Source organism: Myripristis murdjan, chromosome 10, assembly GCF_902150065.1.
Source record: "Myripristis murdjan chromosome 10, fMyrMur1.1, whole genome shotgun sequence".
Classification (NCBI taxonomy): Eukaryota; Metazoa; Chordata; class Actinopteri; order Holocentriformes; family Holocentridae; genus Myripristis; species Myripristis murdjan.
Window position 1 is genome coordinate 18,464,217 of NC_043989.1, and position 25,100 is coordinate 18,489,316.

The following is a 25,100-nucleotide window of genomic DNA, read 5'->3' on the forward strand; positions in this document are numbered from 1 at the left end:
CGCGTCCACGGCCACCGCGTGCGCACGTGCCAAGTCCGTCCCTCAGTGAGACAGGGTTTTATTGGACGGAATAAAAAGATAACAGCGTGCACGTGCTCTTGTTTACACATCTTCAAAATTCAGGCGGGATTTCTTGTCGTTAAAAAGGGTGCTAAAATAGCACAATTTCAGAAAATGCACGACTCACAAGGCACTGAGGGAGACCATAAAGCAGAGTAAACCCCAACTGTAAACTTCCAGTAAACTTATTTCCTCTGGTAGACAGTTACGTCTCTGCTTACAGCCAGCATGGGAAACGCTCAGTCTTCAAATATGTGCGGTTTATTAACTTTATACGATTTGCCGCTTTCCACCAAAAGAGACAAACAGGCATGCAGCAGAGAAGGTGAGTCCTCTGAACTTATTCACCACCTGTTACCCTTTTTTTTTAAACTCGCAAAAGCTTTTGGCATCTGTCAGCCGGTCTAATAGAGTTCGTAACCTTGTCATTTATCAAGCTGTGGTAAATATTCATGGTATCAGGCTAGGGCTTTATCCCCCATATATATAATATATGCACAATATCTAAGAAAGTGTAGTTATTCCAGCCAAGAATAACTATGCTAATGTAAACTCACTATGTAGCCTGGTGCCTGACACTGTGGCATATTAAAGGAATATTGCAGTTATTTTACATTAATACATCTATACATATCATCACTAGTTAACAGATCATGCCTTTGCAAGCTATATGTGTAGTGTGAAGGTGGTGTTTGGTTTTGTTAAGGTAACAGCAGATTGACACAGGGAATATAAAAACACCATAGGCTGAGTATCAGGCGTTATAATATAATGGCTGTCCATTTGTAACAGTTTTGTTTGGAACTGAACTGCCCAGTAGGTGGCAGGCGTAGCATCTTTCAGCTGTGGTATGTTTGTGTCTAACAGTGGTTCCCATCCCAGTCCTCAAGGACCAACCGCCCCGCAGGTTTTTGTTCCAGCTCTGCTCTTTCATACCTGATCCATTTCAGGGCTTCATGCTGATTGGTTGAAACAGATCTACCCGAGCAGGGCCTGCATTAAGGTGTGTGGGCCTTAACTGGGTCAGGTTTGCAAGAGTAGAGCTGGAACAAAAACCTGCAGGACAGGGAGGCTTAAGGACTGGGTTGGGGACCATAGGTGCATAATATGAATGCCCATCCATTTTCACTAATAAACTATTTCCCATTATACAAATTGAAATAATGATTAGCAAACAAAGATCAATTTACCTTATGATACAGATTTAGACTATTAATTGTAGTAATTAAACAATAGTGGGAGAAATATTAAAAGAAAGGGGAAACAATTTACTCAGTGTGATTCCTGACATGACACATGATCCTTGGTATGAAGTAATTGGGTAATGTGTATTTTTTGGCACACAGGAAATGCCTGTCCCTGGTTAGTGAATGCACAGGCCCCTGTGTGGGTTAGGGCATATGGTTCACAAGGACCTCTGGTGATGTCATGGCTGTCCCAGAGACCCTGTGGGGCGATGGGAAAATGAGAGAACAGTAGTGAGGATGGAAAGGGAAGTCACTGGTAGAGAAACAATTTAACCCAAAAGAAAAGAAAACAAACAAGTATGTTTTTTGACCCTCTGGAAGATCCCTCATTATTTTTTCCCTTTGTATTCATAGCTCTGTGCATCATGATTATTTTTGCTCCATAAAATCTTATTCTTTGCTCATTTTCTAAACTACATTTACTGACACAACCTTACATTACACTGCACTTTATTTATCTTTGCAGAAAATGCAAAGATATTATGTTCAGCACCAAACAAAAACAGTGCATTTTATATGCTGATACCTGCAGGGAAATTTTGTTTTCACTTGTCCTGCTGCATGAAGGTCAAAAGGTCATTCTGACCTTCTGAAGATGTTTTTCTAATCTCCAGCTGTGTCTAGCACTCTGCTTTTGTGCTAGTTTTGTCCCTCCACATGTTTTTTTACTGGCTCAAAGCTGCCTAGCCCCTTTGCATGTACCATTATGTGTCACTAGGTGGCATCATTATACTAGTCTGAGCTGAGCAGCTAAGGGGAGGACCATTAAGGGAACTCACCACTTTGGAAACTGGGATCTGAAGCACCTTTGGCAACCAGAGGGATGACTTCATTGAATTAATGTGGCTGCGCTAAGCTCCATCTTGCATCATCTTTTGTCAGTTTTTTCTCTTTTTCTTTTTCTTCTAGTAGTCTGGTGAATAACTAACTTACCCTTGTTTCCATTTAAACATTTGACAGCCAAGTGTAAACTCCTATTCTATAAAACCTGCTGTTATTAAGACATGTTTACCGCCCAGGGGCCGGTGGAAGTGGTTTCATGAAAGCAGAGAATGTCGTGTTGACTCAAGCAACAGGTGTGGTTGTGTAATGTGTCCATGCACGATAGTCCATGCCTATATTGGAAGGCAGAACGTTGCAGGAGGACCTCTCTCTCTGCAAGAGCCCTTATAATGCTGTTTAGTGTTTTGTATGGCAGTTGTGTGATGGTTGCTCGCTCAGCCATGATGTTCAGGTTGCTCACAACAGCAGTAGACACACACTTAGACCACCAGTCAGAGGGCGAGTGTTGTGAAGGTGGATGAGAAGGGAAAAGGACGAGGCTAGCAGCAGTGTAAGCCAGGGTGTAGAGTTTCAGGTCAGACCTCATCTGTTACGTAAGGATCCATCATCATGAATGCTTTATCTTTTGTTTCCAGATGACATCTATGCTTAATTTATCTCAAATCACATGCAGTGCAGAGTATCTGTAGTGAAGATCTGCCTGCATGGAAAGTGAAATGAACAGGACATGCCGTGTGTGTGTGTGTGTGTGTGTGTGTGTGTGTGTGAATGTGTATGTGTGTGTTTGTGTTTGTGTGTGTGTGTGTGTGAGAGAGAGAGAGAGAGAGAGAGAGAGTGAGAGTGAGAGAGAGAGAGAGATATTAGGGCCATGGACATTTCTCTCACATGTGACGAAACTCTTGGGTGGCATGAGAGGAGGCAGTAAAACATTCAGCACCGTCTTAATTATTCAAGAATGGGGCCCTGTTTGACTGTGTGTGTGTGTTTGTCTGTGTGTGTTTTGTGTGTGTGAGTTAGTGAGAGCGAAATAACATGAGAAAGAGAAGAGAGAAAGAAAGGGAGACACCATACTCTCTCAGTTTTTTGAGAGATGCTAAGCCTTTCTAATTTTCACCTGAAGGCACTCTCACCTTTTAATGATCTTTACTGATGGGGAGTCTGACTGTAAATGTCAAACCAATTGCCAGAAATTGAACATTATTTTTTAATGCTGATTTAAATTTTATGAAGACGTCACAAGGGTTGTTCTCTTTTTTTCCCCCTTCCGGCTGAGAATCATTTTAAATATTCAGCAGTTTTTATCCTTAAGGCATCTGGAGAGTCCTTCTGCTTTTTTTTTTTTTTTTTTTTTTACCCCCTTTACTAAGTTTTAACCCCTGCCTCAACCAAATGCTCCCTAATATCAACTGTGTAGATATTAGTTAATCCACTTTTGCTTGAGCAAACATGTGTTCAACATGGCCAAAATTGTGCATTGCACTGTGTGAAATCACTCTCCATCATGTTTTCCATTCAGTGTGGAAAATGGCAATATGAAGTCACTCATCCCTTCCAACCCAGCCTGTTTGAGAGAGCTGCTTACAGGCAGCGCCCCCTCCCCAGCAAATGACCCCAGCTAACCCTCATCCTGAATCCAGCTTCCTTTTCTTACTTTGCGGTTCTCGTACTTTATTGTTCTGTGCAGCTCCTGCAAGTTGTCTCCCTGCTTTCAAAAAGGTTAGAGGGTTTCGGTGTCCTCCTGACTAAAACCTGGATCTAATGTGCAAGCACCTGAGAATGCAATTGTTGGGTGTTTGTTGAGGCATCGTATAATTGACAGCCATGTGCACCTCCTCATCAGTCATTTATCCAGTGGGCATGTGCTTCTTTAAAAGTTAGAGTGGTTTTAAAGAAGGTGAGTGATCCATTAGACCAACTTGACAAGATACTGTGAACTAGGTTGCCAGTTTTCTCAAGCACGAACCATGTTCATCTAAACACAGATAGAGAGAGAGAGAGAGAGAGAGGGGCAGAAAAAGGCTATAATAGAAGTGATAATGGAAGTGCAGCCTTTCAGCCTCTAACCGCTCTTGTTGTTAATAATGTAAAAGGATCCTCTAGGATATTAGATACACTTTAGGAAAGGAAGTTCCCATATTTACAGGTTCCAAAAATAGTCCCGTCACCCAGCACTCTCAGTATATCAGTGTCCTGTCCCAAGCAGGGGGCCCGCAGAAGTTTCCCACACGTGTCACAGGCTAATGTCATGACAAGAGAGCGAGGGAGAAAGGAAGGGGGCCAGGGAATGGGGGAAAAGATTAGGATTAAGGAGAAGCAAAGGCAAAAGAAGTGAGGGCGAGAAATGAAAGCTGTTTGAATTGTGATGGTGCGAGACAGAGGTTGAGGTGGAGGGCGTGGACAGTGGTCACCTTGATGGACGTGGAGGGACCTGGCGCACAGGAAAAGGGGCACAGATGGACGGAAGCATACAGCAGTGTAGAAGTGTCAAAGGTGAACAAAGTGTCTGTGAAACTGACCTCGATGTTTCCCCCCTTCAAATGAAATGCGAGGGTTACATAACATGGTGTTTATTGAGCCCACAACTTTGTCTTTCATCTCTATCATGCAGGAGACGCACAGAAGGCAAGTTGGCAACCGGTAGCAGCAGATTGCAAAACAGTGACTGCTACCTGTTGCACGGCCTTGTTGTTTACCTGTTTGAACATATTAGCTGCATACTGTACATTGTAACATCTCAAACTGTCCTGGGCATGAGCTCATCTTACAGAGCTCCTATTGGCTCATTCCCCTCCGTGACAGTTGTCTTTGATGTCTGGTATGCAGTCCGTCTAGGGAGACTCCAGATAGGGGATAGTGTCCAATCCAACACATTCCAGGGTCATTTGCTTGTGACAGCACTGAAGTTATCAGTTACACTCGACCGTCACATACTGGCAAACCCCTCGACGTCTGTATGGCCTTAGATTAAGAAAATGCGCAACATAAGGCACATTGACATCATGCATACTGTAGATGGCTGTCATTGACCTTGTTCGCCAAGTTATGGCTGTGTTTTTCCCCTATATGTGAATTTAATCCATTTGTCTGAATATTTTACTGATAAGGCAAAAAGGCCACCTTTACTTTGAAATTATGAGACCAGCATTCCATGATGAGGCACTAAAGTTCATCAGCCTCATCCGCCTTTAAAAAGAAAACAATAATTCAGCACTTCTGAAGAGAAAACCTTCCTTTTATTTTTATACATTAAAAAAACTTGAACAATAATGTTTATATTGGGGTGGAGTTTCGTATTGAGCAGCCAAAATAAGCAGATTTAAATCATAGGAAAACACAGGGAGCCTGGGCCTTTGCTGCTGAACAGCCTCTGCTCCCTAATTCAGCTGCAGCCTCGGGGCTTCAAGTCAGTCATGAAGAAGAGCTCTGTCCCCAGATACTGACATGAAGGTCTAATGATGACACGAGGACATAGCTTATTATCTCAAGTTTTTTGTGTATTTGTGCCAGAGCTTGACAGATACTGGATTTTTGGGGCCAAAACAGATATTGATATTTGGGAGGATAAATGTGTTGTTTAGATAAAAAGTTTAGATAAAATTGTTGTAATTGTGTTGTAAAAGTGTTGTAACAGAGACATAGTGGAGGCTTGATATTTTAAAGTTGAACAACTTGTTAACTTCTTAAAAGTGGAGACAGTGACTCTGGAGAAAGATGATATATGAAACCAGTGAATTCAGCCAATATCTCCTCACGGTCTGCTAGCTGTCACTTCTCTGTGTGTGCGCTGAAAAAAAGTTTGTATACAGCCCTGGCTCTGAAAATAGGGAAACAAACAAAGTTGCTTTGACAGGGCCACACAACACTCATCCAGCGGATGAGGTGCAAGTGAGAGGGACAGTAAATCTGGCCACGGATTTGAAATATTAATAACCTTTCCTCAGAATTGCTGACTCCACCTTTAGCACAATTCACAATGCCTTCTGCTTAGCTGATGGTGTTGCTCTAGCTACTCTGCTGACTTTAGTTATTCAAGAGTATTGTCAAGAATGCTGGATAAACTTTACATGTAATTTGCAAAAATGCTAAGGGTTAATTAAAGTGAGGACCCTGAAACCCTGTAGACTCAACTGATAATAACAAACAAACACAGAATAAACATGCAATTTGGTGATTAAGTCTACATGGTTCTCATCATAGTCCAACCTCACGGATAAATTATGTGCTTATATCCCATTTATTGCCTGTTGTGTCGAAAGGTTCTCACTTCCATCAACCCTCAGCAATTTTGCATAATACACCTTTAATGGTAACACCGGTATTAAACTATCTCAAGTGCTTTTTACTGTAATATATACTACTTCTTTCAGACAAACACATGCCAATATCGATATACTGTAGCTGTGATGAGACAAAATCAGCCGATTATATCAGCCAACCTGTACATCAGTCAGGTTATGATTTGTGCAACATCTTTAAATCCTAAAGTACTGAGACACAGTGAGGTGCTGACCTGCAGCCTCAAGATGGAGCAAGGGATACTCCACTTCAAATGCTTAATAGAATCACCTTGTTATATTTCAATATTTTGAAATACCTGCAGTATTTTGCAGGAAGACACTGATATGTCACACTGTGTTCAATGCTCTAGATGCTGTGCGAGCATGATGGTGTATGAGTAAGAAGTGTCTGTAGAGACGGTGATCACTGATCCTTAAGGGAATCCCCCAGGTAGCAGAAAGAAAGATGCTTCAATGTGTTCATTGAAGGGCATCTGTCCAGAACAGAGTGGTAGCAGAGGAGCCAGCACACACCTCGGCTGCTGCTCTTCCATGGGAACCAGGGATGGATGGCAGCCGTTTCCTTGGAGACCCAGAGTGTCAGGACCTGCTCTATAATTACATACACCCACCCAAATCAGTGGCAAGGCAGGGAGCGTACCTGAGCTCAAGACTCTGAGCACAGCAACAGTTCATTTCTTTTTGGCATGATACTTTGTTCTGGAATAGTTTGTGGAAGAAAGACACCTAAAGACAAAAGGACCGCAGCCAAGGACATGGAAGCTGGAAGGGAAGCGAGAAAGGCGCTCGGGATACAATACTGGCACGACTGTACAGCTAAGGTGAAAGGTAAACGAGAACACCAAATAGCTTGTGGAGAGTGCTCTTTGGGTGAAGACGGGTGGTGATATGGACAGACATCCCATCCTGCATGATAGATTGTTGGTTAGTGAAAGAAGGCTTGTGAGCATAGGAAATTCACATTGCTTCAGTTAATTACACCCTAGCTTGGCTTCCATTGTCAAGTGAAAGGACATAATTGTTGGCATGGTGTGTGCAGTGAAGCAATTCTTTTCACCTTCATTAGGACCTAGGCTATGCAATAGGAGCTGCAGGCCTTGAAATTGCCCTTGACACTCCAAAAGAACAGGACATTATTACTGGACAGTGGACATGGATGCCAGTGGCTGAATGTTTTTTTTTTTTTTTTTTTTTTTTTTGCATGACAGCTGACATGAGTGACTCATGCACCAGAGCCCTGGAACTAGAGGTTTGGCTTATGTCCCTCTGTGTGTCAATTGTATGTCCTTTATTGTGACACACAACCTAAGGGGGAACAAGACAGTAACATGGGTTACTGCCACAGTTTTGATTATGTTTGCTTTTTGTAGTTATTTGTTTCTCTCGTGCATACCTTTTATCTTGGGATCAGTATTTTAAAGTGAAACATGGTTTGAGTTAAGAGATAATAAAGATTTAACATTTATGCATCAGTCATATGGTTGTGCTTTTTTAGTCATTGGTTTAAACCTTTGAGAGACATCTTTTCAAGTTAGCTTACATTGTCTTGGTTACATTTAAGGATAGACTCAGATTCTAATAAATTAGGCATTGACACAAAGCAACAAACCTATTTCCATGACCTTTGACATGTGGAGATCAGTGCCATCTGGCCAATCTGACTCTTCTGCCTTCTATGGGAAATGTGGAGCCGGGCAGCCTGTGTCACTCACAACCTCAAGAGAGGGGTAAAGGGAAGGGGCAACTGGTGCAAAAACATTCCACAGGAAAACTGGAGTTGCACAGAGGTTACCCTAGATTCAGCCCAAGTCTTTCTGGCTATCAATAGCAGAGGAATGGAAAGAAGGATTTGGAAGGAAATTTGCTCTTATGTAAGGTAGAGTACCCTGGGCAATACTCACTACTATCCCTATTTGCCCTTTCCTTCAGTTTTGTGAGACAATATGGACCTAGGCTGGTGGTCAATGTATACTGATGACAGCCTTTTGATGGATGATAGCCCATGCTTGTACAAGTGTTGCTGGCTGTTGTTCTTGAACTTCTTTCACTTCGTGGAAACACTGGAATCTTTCTTGAATCATCAGGTCATCCAAGCTGTGCTGAAAGGGGGCTTAGATGTCTTTTTTCACCTATTGAGTGACCGGACAGTGGGTAATAATAGAAAGACTATTTTGCGTCATAACCCCAGGGCCAGCTGTGGTTGGGGAGTTGCGTCCCTTGTGGTCAAGGTCTACATCACCATGGGCACAAGCTTTGTGAGGACATTTCAGTACCTCTAGCAACTCACAAATACTTCACATATTGTTTATAACTGGGATGTCTTCTTACTTATTGTTAGTAATTGTTGACATTTGATCCATTTTGTGATTCATGTGTAATATGCGTTTTATGGAGGAAATACCTTATCTAGAAGAAATGCCTTTGTGTGTTGCTTGAGTGTTTATTGCTTCTTAATTGCCTCTGTGTGTCTAGCGGTGTACATATCTCAATAACCTTTTGTTAACATATTTACCATTGTGCCACCATTTGAAATATACATTAAAGACTGAAAACCAAGTCTCACTTCTCAGGGACATAAAATTTAATAAACTGCCACAAGTGTAGTGAGACATTATATTATATGATCAACACATGAAAAAGAGGTAACATAGAGTAATTGATTAAAACAGTAAAACTGTAATAGCTGAAAAGCCCAAAAACTGGGCTGCTCAGCAGTTCCCCAAACCACTTGCTATTCTCTAATGAGATTTTGGATTCTTTTCACCCAAATATTTAAGAGTAAGGCAATTTAGAGGTCAGAGTTTGGGAGCCTGAAGGCAAATTCTGACAAGCCTTAAAATGCTTGGGAAGCAATTTCCTTTTGAACTGGGTCATAAATTCTAATGATGTTAACAGGCTTAATTGGGATTTTCTAAACTATAGGTTTCTTGTTTAATATACACCACAAGAATTCACTGCTTTATCCTGTATGCCTGATAGCATTAATCTGAATATGGCACAGAACATGGTACTGCTGAGGATCAGCACTGAAATGTTGTGGGTCCTCACACTCCATCCACCCCATCTTGGTAATATTACCCCACAAAAACAAACTCACACACACAAACACAAACTCTTGACTTATGGTTTAATCAAGATCCTATTGAATGCATGTTAATTTATTATGATATAATGATATAGGATTTTTTTCAAACATTCATTAACATTGTTCAAAAATGAGATATCCATCATTTTATACATGTAAATGACACCCACTCTCATATTGGCTGCTGACAAAAACATTGTGTGGGCTGTATTTAAGTTAGGAGTCATCTTAAGACATTTGTTTATAACACGGCTGATTTTCTGAGGACAAAATACCTCATATGTTTCAAATAATGTCTGAGAAATTTTGAATATCCATCTTTTCCAAAATGGATTTAGAGGGTTTTGGAATGGAAACTCTTCAAATATAGCCTTACCTAGTAAATTTTACAATGGCTATTTCTGGAGTGCGGTTGACAGGCCATGTTGAGTAAACCTGCTGGTTGTGCAGGGTCATGTTAAAGATGACAAAGACCTTGACATGCAAGGCCCTAAGACCTTTCTGTTCTTTTCTCCTCTGCCTGGAGACTGGACACCAAATGCAGCTGTGATCAGTCTCCTGAAAACAGCAGAGCTCTGGCTTCATCTTCTATATTATGCAGACTACTGCCCAATTGTTGTAGAAAACAAAAAGCTAGAAAAGTGGGCAGATCACGGTCAAAATCTTATTCTAGTGAAGCAATGAAGATCCACAATGTTTTGCCTCTTGGATCAGGATTATACAAAATCTATTTGAAAGAAAATGTGCAGCTATACTTGAGACATACACTGCCGAGCTGAATCCAGTCATTTTTTTTAAATTTCAGTCAAGGTTAAGCTGAAGGGTGTATCCGAAGCCAAAGTGCAAAAGACTAGAAGAAGTTGGCCATGTTGTTCTGAGCCAAGAGTATTTCCTGCATCTCCTTTGGAGGTGCATCCGTTCCTCATCCCAGAGAACACTGAGACAATAGACCAGATGGAGGAAGAACACTGTCCGTGCATCTGGTTAAATGCATTGCATGGCCATTTTTAGCATGTCTCCCACTGACAGAGAGGCCTAAAACAACATTTTAGTGGAGCCATGCCACAGTTATGTGTCTCAATACCAGAAACGGAAAATGGAGCTCGTCTTTACAGTGAAGTGCAACACTGATTTATCGTCTGAGAGTAGAGGTGGTGTAGGCTATAGGTTCATTTACTTTAAAATGTGTGTTAACACAAGGCTAGCTGTACGGATTCAGTATTTATTACATTTCATGAACACACCACCACCTGACTGCTTACATTCTGTTAGAATAGCAAGGGTCGCTTAATGTCAGAGGCTGACATGTTATGTAATGCCATGATTTAGACTCCTTGAATGGAAAATGAATCAGGAAGTTCCTAAAATCACATTCACTATTTCTACCCATCGGGATGACCATTATTCAGAAGCATGTCTTTTTGTTTAATGATAACAGAAAGTATTTGACTAGATGTTGTTGAGACTCTAATGGTAATGTAAACCCAATACTGCTTGAGGAGTACTTGGACGGTCTGGCTTTATGCTACTTATTTACCATAGAATATTTTTTTTAAGGTTGAAGTTTCAACAATAGTAAGCTTAATGTTATGTGGGTACAGAATGTAGAAGAACAGCAATTGATATTTAGTATTAACTTAAATAATAAGATTGTATACCAGAACTATACTGATACTTTCAAAAGATTTTTTTATGGTGTCATATATCCAAACAGTGGCTGCAAAATTTATGGAAAACCAAGAAAAAATATTATGCCGTGAACAGTCAGTTTACTGAGTTACTGCGTAAAGTGTGCATAACACTGTAAGTGCTTTATTTACCCAATTTCTACCACTTGACTGTGATTCATGTCTTAGTGGTGTTTTCAATTTAGTGAAATCTGAAATTGCACAAGTGAAACCAAGCATGCATGCATTTTGTCTGCTCAAGACTGCCACAGCATTAAGTCTCATGATCTGAGGATTTTGGAAATTAGAACAATCTGTGAGGGCACAGAGCACATGGCAAGAACTCCCCCTAAAATGGCTCCAATTAAAGGCAAATGCTGCAAAGTTGCTTTAATAAAGTACATTTCTAACTTCTGCAATTCAGATTAGTCTGTTTCATCACCTATGTGAGGGGCTTTATACCGATACAAGGGTTTGGCCAATGTTGAAGTCTTATTGGGCTTTTGAAGGCAGGTGTTTGACTCTGATGACCTGTTTAGAATCAGCCTAATGAAAAGATAGGAGCGCATACTGAAAACAGATGTGAATGCACTGTGGTAGAAAACAGTCCTTGAACAAGAGGAGGTGACCAGGAAAACATTGTAGTATGAATGTGGCTCATTGTGCTGGCCCATGTGTGTTTGATGGAGATGGTTGTGTTCACATTGAAGGTGGGTATGACTCACTTCAACCATTAGATCAGTGGCTGGGGTTTGGACAGCAGCCTTCCCCTGATGCTGAGACCACCACATACAAAAATTCCCAAACAGCCATCTGCTCAGCATTTCTACAGTGCCTTTGAATCTTTAAAGAGAATTAAAATACTGCAAATGTAACACTTTGCCGTCCAAGGACCAGTCACTCCACTGTACCGCATGGCAGCAGTCACAGTGCTGTGGGCCAAGTTTCCATGCACAAACCAGGCATCTCTGTCCTCTTTCTTGGAAATATTTTTATTTGTTGTAGAAGCCTGCATGAGGTTGCTGCATCACAGATGCTTGATACCTAAAAAGGGGTGCAGTATGCATTCTTCTTTTTAGAGAGAAGGATTTCTAGTTTGCATCAAATTAACAATAGATGCAGCTTCCTCCCAAGTGACCCTTCCCCTCGTTTTGATAGTTTAAAGCACAATTTCAAACTTGAATCCAATTGTTTCATCACTTTCCTTAATACCAATCAATTCTGACCAAAATCTTATTAATTTCTTCACCATTTTTTGGTTTACTTGCCAGTACGCCCAGCTCTCTAATATACATAGATTTATCAGGCCAATGGGAACCGCAAAAATCAACCCAGTTGCAAACATGTATTTATCTCAATGCCCTGACCACTTTGGTTTGAATCAGTGATGAAAATGGGGAGTTTACATTTTAAGTCTGTTTGTACATGTGTACATACACAGTCTAAACCAACAATATAGCCTCTCCCTCTACTTGGTCACGTTTCTCATCATTTGTCATTTCAGAGGTTTGTTTGTTTCTGTCTGTCAGGCTAATCAGACTGACATATCTGTGTTAACTGTGTCCAGGGGTCAGGACCAAGGGTAAGGCTGGGTTGTAATGTGGGCTTTGTGAGGAAAACCAATGACACACTTTCTAAACCAAGGGGTTTTGTTTAACATTCCACTGTCTGCGGACTTTCAAACGTGCCGAGTGAGTTATCGCTCTTAAATTAGGCCAGGTATATCATGATTGCTAGCCTCTTAGGGATTGTCTTTTTTGTTGTATTTCAGATTTAAGCTGGTGCATGCTGAATTTAACTATAGCTATCAGGTAATGTGAGCAAAGAGACAATATTCCAAACATTTCTACAGATATTTCTGTAGATATCCAGCAGTGTCTTAAATGGCTGTGCTGAAGATGATCCCAAGTCTAATTGCCTTTGGGATAGAATCAACTGAGTAATCATTAGGCTTTCATTAACATCCCATAGTCTGCGCTCAGGCAGCAAAGCAAGCATCAGGGGATGGAGCACTTGTTACTGCGCCTCTGCTGTGTTTACATGGAGGGCTTGATTGCAGACTCCATTATAGCCTCATATTCACTTCCTGTGTTAATCCCCTTTGCCATGGCGGATCTTTCTCTCTAAAGAAACAGCAAGGGCGTGGGGGAATTTCACTTCTGCTTCACTTCACCCAAAACACTATTCTCGCAAGGCTCATATATGGAGCCACCATATCCTGCTAAAACAAACAACAGTGAGGAGGTAGAAACAAATGCTTTTGTCTTTGAGCTATATTTAGCCCAGGCCCGCCTTCACCCAAATGCCTTTCTCTCTTGTGACCTATTTGCCCTCAGACCAGATGAGATCAGATCTGACCTCACTGACAATTTTGGGCTCAAAAGCACTTAACAAAGTCAGAGCATTGCTTATATATCCAGCCTGGACTGTGTGCCGTGACAATAGTGAATGTAAATGGTGAACCAGACAGTCAACCCCTAGTTTAGGCATAACTCCGCCAAATGTTGCATTGACATCATGGATGAATAACTACAAATAGCCTTTCCTCTGTGCATATCTATACTCAAAGCAACACACTGTGCTTTTTCTTCTTCTTCTTCTTCTTTTTATTAGCGTTCTTGTCATTTCCAAGCATCTCTTAGCCATTTGGTCATTTTCAGCATGTCTGACGCACAGGGCTGCCGTAAAGCCTCAGGCCTCTTTCGTTCCACAATAAGGGATGCACTAGCCCAGCCCTCCCATCACTGCTGGTCTCATAGTCCTACAAACCCTGCAGGCCATGGCTCCTCAGAGACCAGTGTGGTCCAGAAAGCAGGAAACAGCTTGAGAGGAGCCCAGCAGTCAAGGCTGTGGGAGGGCAGAGGATAGGGTGGGAAAAGGGGGATTTCCTCATATGGTGCTTGGACACTTTTCAAAAAGTGCACAGTCTTTTATAATCTGTTTGTCAAAGCCTATGAACATGTGATTTTATTAGTTTTAGCATGAGACTGATAACCTCCTGTGATAGCTCTATATTCTCTAGGGATTTACAATAACAATCTCATGCCATAAGAGTTGTCTTATCTGTAAATCCCTTAACTTATTTAGGGCTCAAGAAGTTTCAGGTGATAGCAAAAAAAAAAAAAAAAAAAAAAAAAAAAAAAAAAAGGAATCCTGACATACGGGTTTATGGAGTATCATCATGTAATCTATATGACCCTTTTTGCATGCACTCTCAAACCGCCGCTCTCCCCCCACAGAATTGTTCTTTATATTGAGTCCGTCCTCCTCCTACACATCCTCTCCAAGGATGATGCTGATGGTCAGTGTCAGTCTCACACAGCCCCTTCATCTTCATTAGGACGGGCCTATATTACAGCCTTCAGAGTTAAAGGAATTATTCAGGAGCCCTGTGATGCATCTGAGAGGGAGCTCTGCTTACTGTGTCTTTAAAGTCGTGCAGAGGGGAGCCTATACTAAAGAAGGGAGGGGGCTGCTGTGCACTAGTTGGAACTGCCTGCCTGTCGCAGCGGTTTGGGGCTGAGATAAGAAGAGCGTGTCCATGCTTCAGCTGGGAGATACAGCGCAATCTAAAGGGACTGATACTCAGGTTGAAAAGATTATATAGGTAGACACTATTCACGTCGTGGGAGACCGAGGGTTAAATGGATGGACAGACAAACAGTGCATTCGGGATTAACTTGTCAACCGGTGCGAAGAATTACTGGATATAATGGGGAATACGACACCTAAACCTTTAATAGGTGAGATCTATTAATATGCCACTCGTGATGCTTAAATTGCACAGCCAAAACGGTGCCTGTTGTGAAAGCGCGTGTTATTGCCCGCAGATAAACATGGCTCGTCCTAATTTCTCGACTTGAGCTTCACTGTACTGTACATGCCTGACAACTGGTTGGAGTCGCTGCGCAGAGACGCGCTTCCCTCGGTGGGAGAGCCGAGCGTGATTCCCAGGGAACAAGTCCAAGCAGCGCTTCAGCCGCGTTTCTTTGCAAATTAACCGTTTGTGTCGTTTGGGAAATTGTAATCAGTGATGTAGTGGGACATAAGGGAAAAAACGTGGGTGAGCAATGACCTGCAGGTGGTGATTATCATAACGCAAACGGTTGTTAATGAGCAAAACTCAGTTAGATTTTGAAGAAAAAGCGTGCATTTATACATACTTAATATAGCCTACAAGATCCTATCCTCAATCAACTTACGCGATCTTAATGCTATTAATTAGGATGTGCACAATGAATTTACTTTAGAAAGATGCATGTCTGCTATAAAGGCGGGTAAAGTTAAATATGTAAAATATAAAAGGTATAAAGGCGGGTTAACTGCCCCCACCACATCTCTCATTGCATTTGATTATGAATAGATAAATGCTGCTCAAGGTGCCAGTTAATTTATTTGAAACTATATGCACAGAGTCTGTAAGACTTCTCACTTCTCTGCAGCATCTGCAGTTGAGCCCCTTGAATACCATGGTACACAATTTATCAAATTGTTTGCATCTCGCCTCAAAACGATTTCATGGCAGAATTTGAATCTGATATTTTTTTTTTCCTAAAGGGAATTCAATTGTTATTTTTTAAATGTCTCAAATTATTCAAACATGCTTTTTGGTATCCTGGCGATTTGTTACTGTCATATATAACATATAATTAATTTATAAACTTCACCCACTGCACTTTGTCATGACACCTAAGTACTTTACATGACAATCAGTTCACCATATGACTTTGATTTAACATCTGTCACACTCTCACGCCCCCAGCTGATCCGTTCCACTAAATGATGTGGTTGCCGCCACCAGAGCCAGCTGACGTGGGTTTGGACTGAACCAACAGTTTAGTCAGAGAGACTTCTGTGCAACCTGGGTTCGATTGTTTGCATTTTGTGCACCTGATTAACATGGAATTAGCAGCATATCTGTGTTTATTGGTTCTCCGAAATCTGTGCAATGTATGGTGGTTGTTTTTATTGATGCATTTCTCTTTTGCAGAGAATAATAGCCTGTGTATGGCAGGCTTTGGTGTGATGAGGAAGTGATGATGACGACAGTCAAAACATGTTAAAGTGATGACACTGAGATGTTTTTGCCTTGACTGAGAAAATCCATATTCATACCTCCTAGCAACATAACAAATACTGAAATACTCTGAAATCCTTTACTATGTTTTTCTTTTAGGTAGCCTACAAGACTTACATCTTGCCCAATAACTGGACTATGTATTGAGCAAATATGGGCTATAGACTAATTCAGTTAGACCATTGAATAAGCCTGATCATATTAAAGCCAAAGGCAGCTTGTCTGAATCACATGATCAAAGTTTGTCTTCCCAAAAAGCTTTCCTTGGCACAACAATGTAGATTACCGTCTATCTTGTGATTACATTTATTTGTACTGTTTCTGTCTTTCATCAGGAAAAGAAAGGGAGCAGCCACACACAATACCACATACTCTCTCTCTAAAAATAATCTAATCATGTGTGTTACCAGTCGCTCTGTGGGAGACCATGTTTTTGACAGTAATAGCCTCCAAGCCTCAGCCGGGTTTTGACTGATAACCACATCTCTGATCAGCTGCCTGAACCGCGCTCTGCCCTTTCCTATTCTTTTTCTTAGCCTCTCTCTTCCCACTGTCTCCATTTCACTCTATCTCTTTGCTTCCCCTCTCCTCACTGTAGCCAGAAAATGGCCCAAATACAAATGACTGGATTTCAGTCCTAAATTCAAAGAGGCTATTTGAGTTGAGGTTTCTCTGCAACCTCGCCAGTCTTTATCTCTAAACCCACTGAACAAGCTTTTGCTGCTCTCATCACTGTGGTGGTCTTCACTTGCAGAGGAGGCTTTTCCACAAGGGCCATAGGTCAGATATCAGAAAGACTATAGTTCAGTACCTCAAAAACAGGGTCATATGAGCTTGGGGCTTCATATAAAGACTCTTCAATACGTTTGCGCGTTAAAAAGCTTGCCATAGCTTCTTGTATTCAACTTTGGTTCCTGATCGCAAAGGAAGGCAGAGATTAGACTAATATACAGTTTGAAGAGTTATGTAAGGCTGGCATCGACAGTGCTTTGAGCTGTCCCCTGTGGCATGACCTATTGTGCCATGCCTTTCATCTAATAATGGTAACCAACTTTCTATATCAGTCCTCCTTCCCTTCAGTGTTACCCCCATTACTTCAAAGTCCCAGAGAGTCTCTCTGTCAGTGAGGTAGTTGAACCCAAGACATATAGACTAGCCCTCAGCTTGTTTTTCAGCTTCCATATATACTTAGCCCAATGTATATTATCCTTCCTCAGAAGAAGCCGGCCTCCCTCTGTAGCTCTGACTGAGTAGTACTTAAAGAGGATGGGGGGGCACCCACACATCATTTGAGATGTTGCAGATGTTTTTGCTGTAGCTTCATAGTTTAGAATATAATCAGTGATAATGTCTAATTTGGGAAATGTGCTGTGGAACATTTCACTGAGTTATTGTCTTTACCCAGATCAGAGTGAATTAGCCCATCATAAACAGAAATTTAATCACCCTGTGGCCATGCCATGCAGAAAACAAGAAAACACTGCCCTTGCCGTGAATATTGGATTTTTACCCACTCTAGTCATCTATGACCTAATTTAATATCAAAACCAAACCATCTTAATCGCATTAAAGTTGCTGTTAAGTCTTCTTTGATTGCAGGTCATTGTTAATTTGATCAACGGTGGTTTTAATACTGATAGTGTTTTTTCTTACATGGTATGAGGACTCCTCTGAGGATGTGATCAAAGATTAAACCTTTTATTTGGGCATTTCTTCACTGACTAGGCACTGTGTGATTCATCTGCCACTTCTGAAGATAACTGTGGAGGAATGAAAGAGGCTATTCAGGGTGTGTTTATGCTGTAGGCCAAGGGTGTGTGTAGCCCATAAATAAGACGAAGATTTATCCCGTCTGTTGTCAACTGCTTGACTGTTGATGATTTTTTTTTGTAATGTTTTCTCTCTCCTTTCCTGCTTGACTTACTAATATTAGCATTGCACAACCCTACTTTTAAATAAGCCTTAGACTATTGATTTTACATCAGTCAAATGAAATATTAGTGTTTTTCTTGCTCAAAACAGAGGATGTTACTTTATGTTGTTTCATTTTTGTGATATAATAGTCCTATATGGATGTGGTAAGACGACTGATTTGGGACAGTGCGGGAAGTCAGCCTTTTTATACTGTCGATGTGGGTTACAGAGTGAAAGAGGCTATTTAATGTACTCATTTACTGGAACAGTAAGCCTTACAGTGTGAGTGTGGGAAAGGACATATCTGGGACTGTGGTCTCCTTTACATAAACGGCCTCTGCCCTGTAAAACAACTGCCATGGACCAATTGCAAATGAGTCACAGTGTGTTGATATGAGCTCTGTCCGATTAACAAAAGCTGGTGTCACTAATGTTACCATTTATTTTGACCTTGTCTGAGTCAAGCAAAATAGAATTGCTCCTCTAATTTTGTTGATCAGGTAGTATCCTTGATTGGCTTTCATTTTCCCATCTGTGTCTCTGATATGTCTGCCCCCTCAGATGCAACTCTGCAACCCCGCCCGGTGGCAAACAGACAGTACTACACCCTGCCAAACAACGGGGCAGGTGTTGAGAGAAGAACGTCTGCCCCTCCAGTCAGCATCAGTTTAGAGTCGCCTCGATTCCACCCCCATGCTAAGGGAAAGAACATCAGGCTGGATGGGCAGCTTCGCCGTGCCACACGCAAGAACAGCTTCTGTAATGGCATCACGTTCAGCCACAGACCCGTCCGCCTCTATGAAAAGGTCTGCCTGCATGATGTCTATCATTTTATCGCTCACTCTACTTTTTTGGAAACAGAGACTTAATGATAATTAAAGGAAAACTCATTTTGATATAAATGTATGAATATCATTCATTCAGGTGCGTCTTCGTCTGACTGGTGTGCACACTGGCTGGAGTGGAGCTCTCCGCTTTGGTTTCACCAGTCTGGACCCCAGTGAACTGGCCTCTGCTGACATCCCCAAGTATGCCTGCCCAGACCTGGTGACGCGGCCCGGCTACTGGGCCAAGGCTCTGCCCGAGAGACTGGCCCTGAAGGACAATGTGCTGTCCTTCTGGGCTGACCGCCATGGTAGAGTTTTCTATAGTATCAACGATGGAGAGCCCATCCTCTTCCATTGCGGGCTCAGCATCGGCTGTCCACTCTGGGCTATCATAGATATCTACGGCATCACTCAAGAGGTCACACTGCTTGGTGAGTGTTTCATCGTGTTGTTTAGTTACACTGTGCTGTCATCTGCAGGAAAATCTTGTTGTTTTTTAGTTTTTTATAGGTTTCTGTAGGTAGTCCTGCAGCTGGGAGTGGCTAAATGGTATTCAAAAGGGTGTTGAAAAGAAGACATTTCACAGATGAGAGCTTTTTTACGGGAATTTGTACAAAATCCATAACTATGTGTGCAACAAAATATTACAATGCATAGTCCACTAATTGGAATGAACAGATTCCAACAGTCAGACAGAAGACCTTGTTTATTGAACATGGCAGTAACAACCCTGAAGCTTTGGGAGATTATTTTTACAGTCAACACATTCACAACTAAGTTACGCAGCCTCTTGAAAGTCCCCGAGCAGCTGAGCCAAGAAGGTCCACGGGAACAGGGGCCAAAGTAGTAGCAATGGATAATGGATAGTCAACAGTGGGCCGGGCCTTAATCACAATCTCTCTCTATGCTAAGAGTAGTTTTTGTGGCGGTCTAGTGAATCATAGTGACACATTATGCAGAGATAATCGCGATCCGGGTCACTGATATAAACCAGTCTGCTCACCCTGGACCCCTCACTCTTAAACTCTCTCTCTCTTAAACTCTCTCCTTCCCTGCTTTCCCGCGCTCTGTCACTTTCCCCCTCTATGCTCCCTTCATTTCCATCTCTGTCTCCCCTGTGGTTCCCTCTGTCTCTCTGGGTGTGTTTATCTTCAGTCTGACAGGAGCTATGGCCATGTTTGGTCAAGGCGGCTGATCCCAGGAGCTTTGGTTAGGGGCCAGTGCTCTCAACTGCTCCAGCATCCCTGGAAATAGTAATGAGGGAATGTATCACCAGCCAGACTTGTTTATAGCAGCCTATAACATATGAGACAAATCAGCAGTACTTACAGTACAATATATGAAACAGGGCCTTTTTGACAGTTGCTCGAACATGATAGTGAAAAGGAGATGAAATAGGGAAGTGAATGGAGGGGAAATGGAGAAGTGAACATTGTGTAACAGACATGTATACCACACATCAGCACATCTGTTTCCATGGATGACGCACCAGATCAAAATATCAGATAGAGTATACTAAATGAAACATAATGGTAGAAATGTCTCCTGTCATTACTGTATATACAGTGTAGGTGTTTTTTCCTCATTATTCTAACTATGCCGTCTCCACTGGAACAATTAAATATTAACTGATCAAATTGTTGCCCATACTCACTACCACAGAGAGCACATTTGCAGAGAGTGTGGCGTCCAGTTGCCTAAGTGCAGCCCGTCTGAGTGCCTATCTGCCCCAGAGTAACCATGACTCGGCCAACTACAACAACAACCAGCTGGAGAACAACCAGGCTGTCGCTGCCAAGATGGCCAACCTCCAGCTCAACAACTATAGCCAGCTCATCCCCTGCTGCTCCTCTTCCTCCACCACGTCGTCCTCATCTGCCTCCACTGCCTTCAACGTCCCTAGGGTGGTCCGAGGCCTTCCCTCCCCTTTGGACAATGACTTGCACTTTCACCCCATCCGCGGCTCCGATGTAATATTGTCCGCAGACCGCTCCGCCGCTTGCATTCACTTTCTGGACAGCAGTCGGACTCTGGTGTTCAGTGACCGGCCTCTGCGTGTGGGGGAGACTCTGTACGTGGAGGTTGGCCACCTGGGCCTGCCCTACTTTGGGGCGCTGTTGTTTGGCTTAACGTCCTGTGACCCTTCTAGCCTACATGCAGGGGACCTACCAGCAGACCCGGAGGTTCTCTTGGACCGGAAAGAGTACTGGGTGGTGCACCGGGGCTTCCCCATGCCTTGCTCTGGGGACGTGCTCAGTTTCAGTCTGCTGCCCAATGGAGAGGTGCATCACGGGGTCAACGGGACAGGGCGTGGCAGGCTGCTCTGTGTGGACTCCTCTCAGGTCCTGTGGGCCTTTTTCACCCTTCATGGGGCTGTCAACAGACTCAGGATACTAGGTAAGAAGTCAGCTAGCTGAGATCACTGTATTTTCACAAAACAAAATGGTGCGCTTGCAGAAACAATAACAGTATGTAACAATTTACCCTCTACTTCTGTTTTTGTAACCATGGCAAACTTGTTTATGATGGCGTTACTTAGTGACTATCTGGTTTGACTTGACTCTAGTAAAGCGCTAAAGACTTAAGCTTAAATAAGGATGAATGATAAATTCCCCCAAAGGTCATATTCTTGATTATTATTAGTTTTGAGTATCAGCAGCTCTACTGATTTATTTACTTTTTCCCAGACTAAAAGGAATGCAGTTGCGCAGTTGATGTCTTCATGTGTTTGTGCAGTTTTGGGCTGTGACCTATCTGTCCTAATCCCACAACTCCCACATGAACTGCTGTCAGCTCTGGCCCACTCACTGAGGATTTATGATCCACCGACGTAAAGCTGAAACTAAAAATAAAAACCAAAAATTTAATGAACTAAAATGAAATCATTCTCTACATTATGTTAAATTGAAAATGTCAAGTAATTAAAATATGCATACCAAATCTGATCTGTTTTAGCATGGAGGCCAGACAGCTCAAAACCTAATCCTCAGAACAAATGCCGCCTTAATTCAAGGACGAACTGTCTTTCTCACCCAATGGTATTCAAACTATCTAAAGTACAGTGTGAAATGTGCTTGAATTTACTCCTTAATCTGAGTGAGGATAATCACTCTTGGGGTTGTGTGTGTGTGTGTGTGTGTGTGTGTGTTTATCTTTTTGACACAGGGACTCTGCAGTCCAGTCCTCCCTCCACATCCCCCAGCAGTTCTCAGAGCAGCAGTCCAGATGACAGTGACTCAGACCTGGCTTTCAGTGTCAACAGATCCTCCTCTGCCTCTGAATCCTCTCTGGGTAAGTTACCAAGCCTTGTCAGCATGCCTAATGATATGTATACATTACAAACACCCTCAGGATTTGCCGTGGGCAGGGTGCTACCAGGTGGAGGTAGGGAAATTCTCATTATATAATGAGTCATGAGAAAGATGGTTTTTCCTGTTTTTGATGTAGTGACAGATCTCTCTTACATATCTCTGCATTGTTAGTTATATTCTTCAATGATTTGGTGGTGCTGAAACATGCAGTGCTTTTCCTTGTGTTGCAATGATGTAGCACATTCAGATCAAAGTTTTTATGTGATCTCTGTATATACGGTGCGTGTAAATAGGGGCAACCTCTCCCTACACCAGAGGCGGTTCTTTTTTGTGGTACAAGCTAGTCAGGGGATTCTTTTCATGTCTAATGTTTTTTTTTTTTCGTTCTCTTCTAGTGACTGCTCCCAGCTCCCCCCTGAGTCCCCCGGTCTCTCCCACCCTCTCTGCCTCAGAACTGCCCTCTTCTGGGAAAAATGGAGAATGCACCGTTTGCTTTGACCAGGAGGTGGACACTGTCATCTACACCTGTGGACATATGTGTCTGTGCAACGACTGCGGCCTGAAGCTCAAGAGGCAGATCAACGCCTGCTGCCCGATATGCCGCAGGCCCATCAAAGACGTCATCAAGACGTACCGGCCTTGATCTTCCACTTTGCAGGTGCTGTGACTTCAACCCCCAGGTGCAGAAGTGCCTGGATGCCACCTGCTGCACCTTCTCAGGCGAGGTTGGGCAATAGATTTTAACACCAACCAGAGATCAACCCCACCCGGATATATTCGTGCCTATAGGATTTCAGTTTAGACCCGACTTCAGTGAACCCCATTACCCAACTGTTTTATATTGGACAGCGACTTTTCCGGAAAGAGACTAGACACTTTGATGACCAGAACTGTGATGAGGCTCATCAAAATAGATACGCTGTCTACATGCACTCCTGTCTTTGCTGAGGCAGGAATGTCAGACTTATTTTTTTCTTTCTTTCCATTTCATGTCCTTTATGTGTAAAATGGTGTACTTGCTGAGCAGAAAACTGTTGTCTGCTGTGAATACTTTGCCCTTACCCACACTGTCCTCTATCTGTGCTTCAGCATATGCTGACTGTAGTCTGACTTCTAGTGCCTTAGACGTTCGTCATATTTTGTGTGTAAGTAATTAACTATGATGACAATCCTAGCTATATTTTTAATGTACATTGCTGAGAGGCTGTTATGGTTGGGGGGCATGTGGATGGCAGGAAATGGCATTTATGCAATGAAAGTTATGTGTGTAAGTGAAAAGATGCAAATGTATCAAAAATTTGCTCAGCACGGTTTTATTAAGAAAGGGACGTTTGGAAAGTTCAAGTACATAAAATGAAGAATCTGGTATTGCACATGAAGCAATATTAAAAAAAAAGTGTGTTGACCTCAAGCGTGAGACTGAATATATTCTAAAAGCATTCATGTAAAATGAAAAGCTGATCAAATACATGTATTTTCTGGCAATGTTGTCTAAAATGGAGGCTCTTTTAATAGAAACCATTAGGTGACTCAATAAACATGACCAAGAAAATAAATAAGAAAAAGGTAGGCCTAAGCTACAAAAATGGTTTATCTAGATTGCCTTAATATGTTTTTAGCCTTTGCAGGACGATAGAGGACACAAACATTGTTCTGCCTGTAGAAGGACACTCTTCACCTTCATCAGGCTTCAGGACACTGACTTTTCTCCTCTGCCTCTCTCGTCAGCATTTACCATCGTGCCAGATCTTGACGTTGACATTGTTTTCACTGTGAAGCAGAGGATTGCCAAATATTAGCCTAAGACACCACAGTCAACACAGACATTACTGGTGTTAACGTTAGCTACATTCTGCACAGAAACCCCGAGGCCTACCTGTTTAAGAAACACAGCATGCATTCATTTGCGTAAGTTTTTCCGTCGGTTCCGCAAACCGGGTCGTACATGCGTGGGCACACAGGTAGCATGAACTGACCACAGTCCGGCTAATGGAGAGAAAAGACATTTAGGTCACTGACAGGCTGCCAAGCGAAACGTGGAGTGACATGGTGACTCTGGTGCGGCTTACAGCTCACCTCTGTGCCAGCGGGGATGGTCGCTCCTCTCGCCAAAACTGCAAAAGAAAGCCAACTACTTGTTCAGGTAACTCTGGGGTGGCTTAGCATGTAGGCTAATAGCCCAAATGAACGACAATGTCCACGCTGCAAAGCCAAAGGTTTAGCGCTTACGTACAGATTTGGGAGATTCATGAAATACAGGTAACATTTTTTAGTTAACTCACCAGAGAGGCACATGAAGCCCAGCGCCAAAACGAGTAGTCTGCTTTCTCTCCACATTTCACCTGGCAGTGTTTGCAGCGAGCGTGCGGCGTGCCAGCCTGACGTACAGGCTTTATAGGTAACCCTAACTATGTTGCAGCCGCCCGCCTGGTCATTTCCTCGAACAGCTGACACACACACACGCACACACGCACACACACAGGGTTGCGTAAACTGATTGGAAAAGACGGTTATGTTCCCTACTTTAAGGTTGCTTAATCCATGCTTGCTTCACTCTTGTTTATTTATTTATCCATTTTGCTTCTTTCTCTGGACACTATTTTTTTTTTTTTTTTTTTTTTTTTTTAAGTTAGCCTACGCACCTGTCATTTCAGCTACCAGCACTGCACTTCAAACTGTACAAATTCAGTTTCTGTAGTTCAGCACATCGGAGAATGATTTTAGACTATTCATAATTTTTTATATTATTTATACTTTTTCAGTCACTTTTACTCCTTGTGTCAAATTATTGATGATGTCACAACACACTCTAACCTTTAGCCATCCCGCCC

The 25,100-nt window shown here is 42.3% G+C and overlaps 2 protein-coding genes across 3 annotated transcripts; one reads left to right on the forward strand and one right to left on the reverse strand.

The window, feature by feature from the left end:
• Positions 1-270: 270 nt before the first annotated feature.
• neurl1b (neuralized E3 ubiquitin protein ligase 1B) lies at positions 271-23,674 on the forward strand. 2 transcript variants are annotated; one of them, XM_030062766.1, is made up of 6 exons: positions 271-385; positions 18,693-18,937; positions 19,056-19,389; positions 20,621-21,355; positions 22,124-22,249; positions 22,665-23,674. In XM_030062766.1, the coding sequence occupies exons 1-6, from the start codon at positions 289-291 to the stop codon at positions 22,910-22,912; spliced, it is 1,785 nt and encodes a 594-aa protein (XP_029918626.1). In that variant the 5' UTR covers positions 271-288; the 3' UTR covers positions 22,913-23,674. The 2 variants fall into 2 exon arrangements, with proteins under 2 accessions (XP_029918626.1, XP_029918628.1); XM_030062768.1 differs by lacking the exon at positions 271-385 and adding an exon at positions 14,605-14,883.
• On the reverse strand, positions 23,558-24,702 carry LOC115367063 (trypsin inhibitor ClTI-1-like). Its single transcript, XM_030062769.1, has 4 exons — positions 24,552-24,702; positions 24,346-24,383; positions 24,146-24,255; positions 23,558-24,039 (listed from the first exon to the last, which is right to left on the reverse strand). Exons 1-4 carry the CDS (start codon positions 24,604-24,606, stop codon positions 23,994-23,996), a joined length of 249 nt encoding a protein of 82 aa, XP_029918629.1. The 5' UTR covers positions 24,607-24,702; the 3' UTR covers positions 23,558-23,993.
• Between the last annotated feature and the right edge of the window lie 398 nt (positions 24,703-25,100).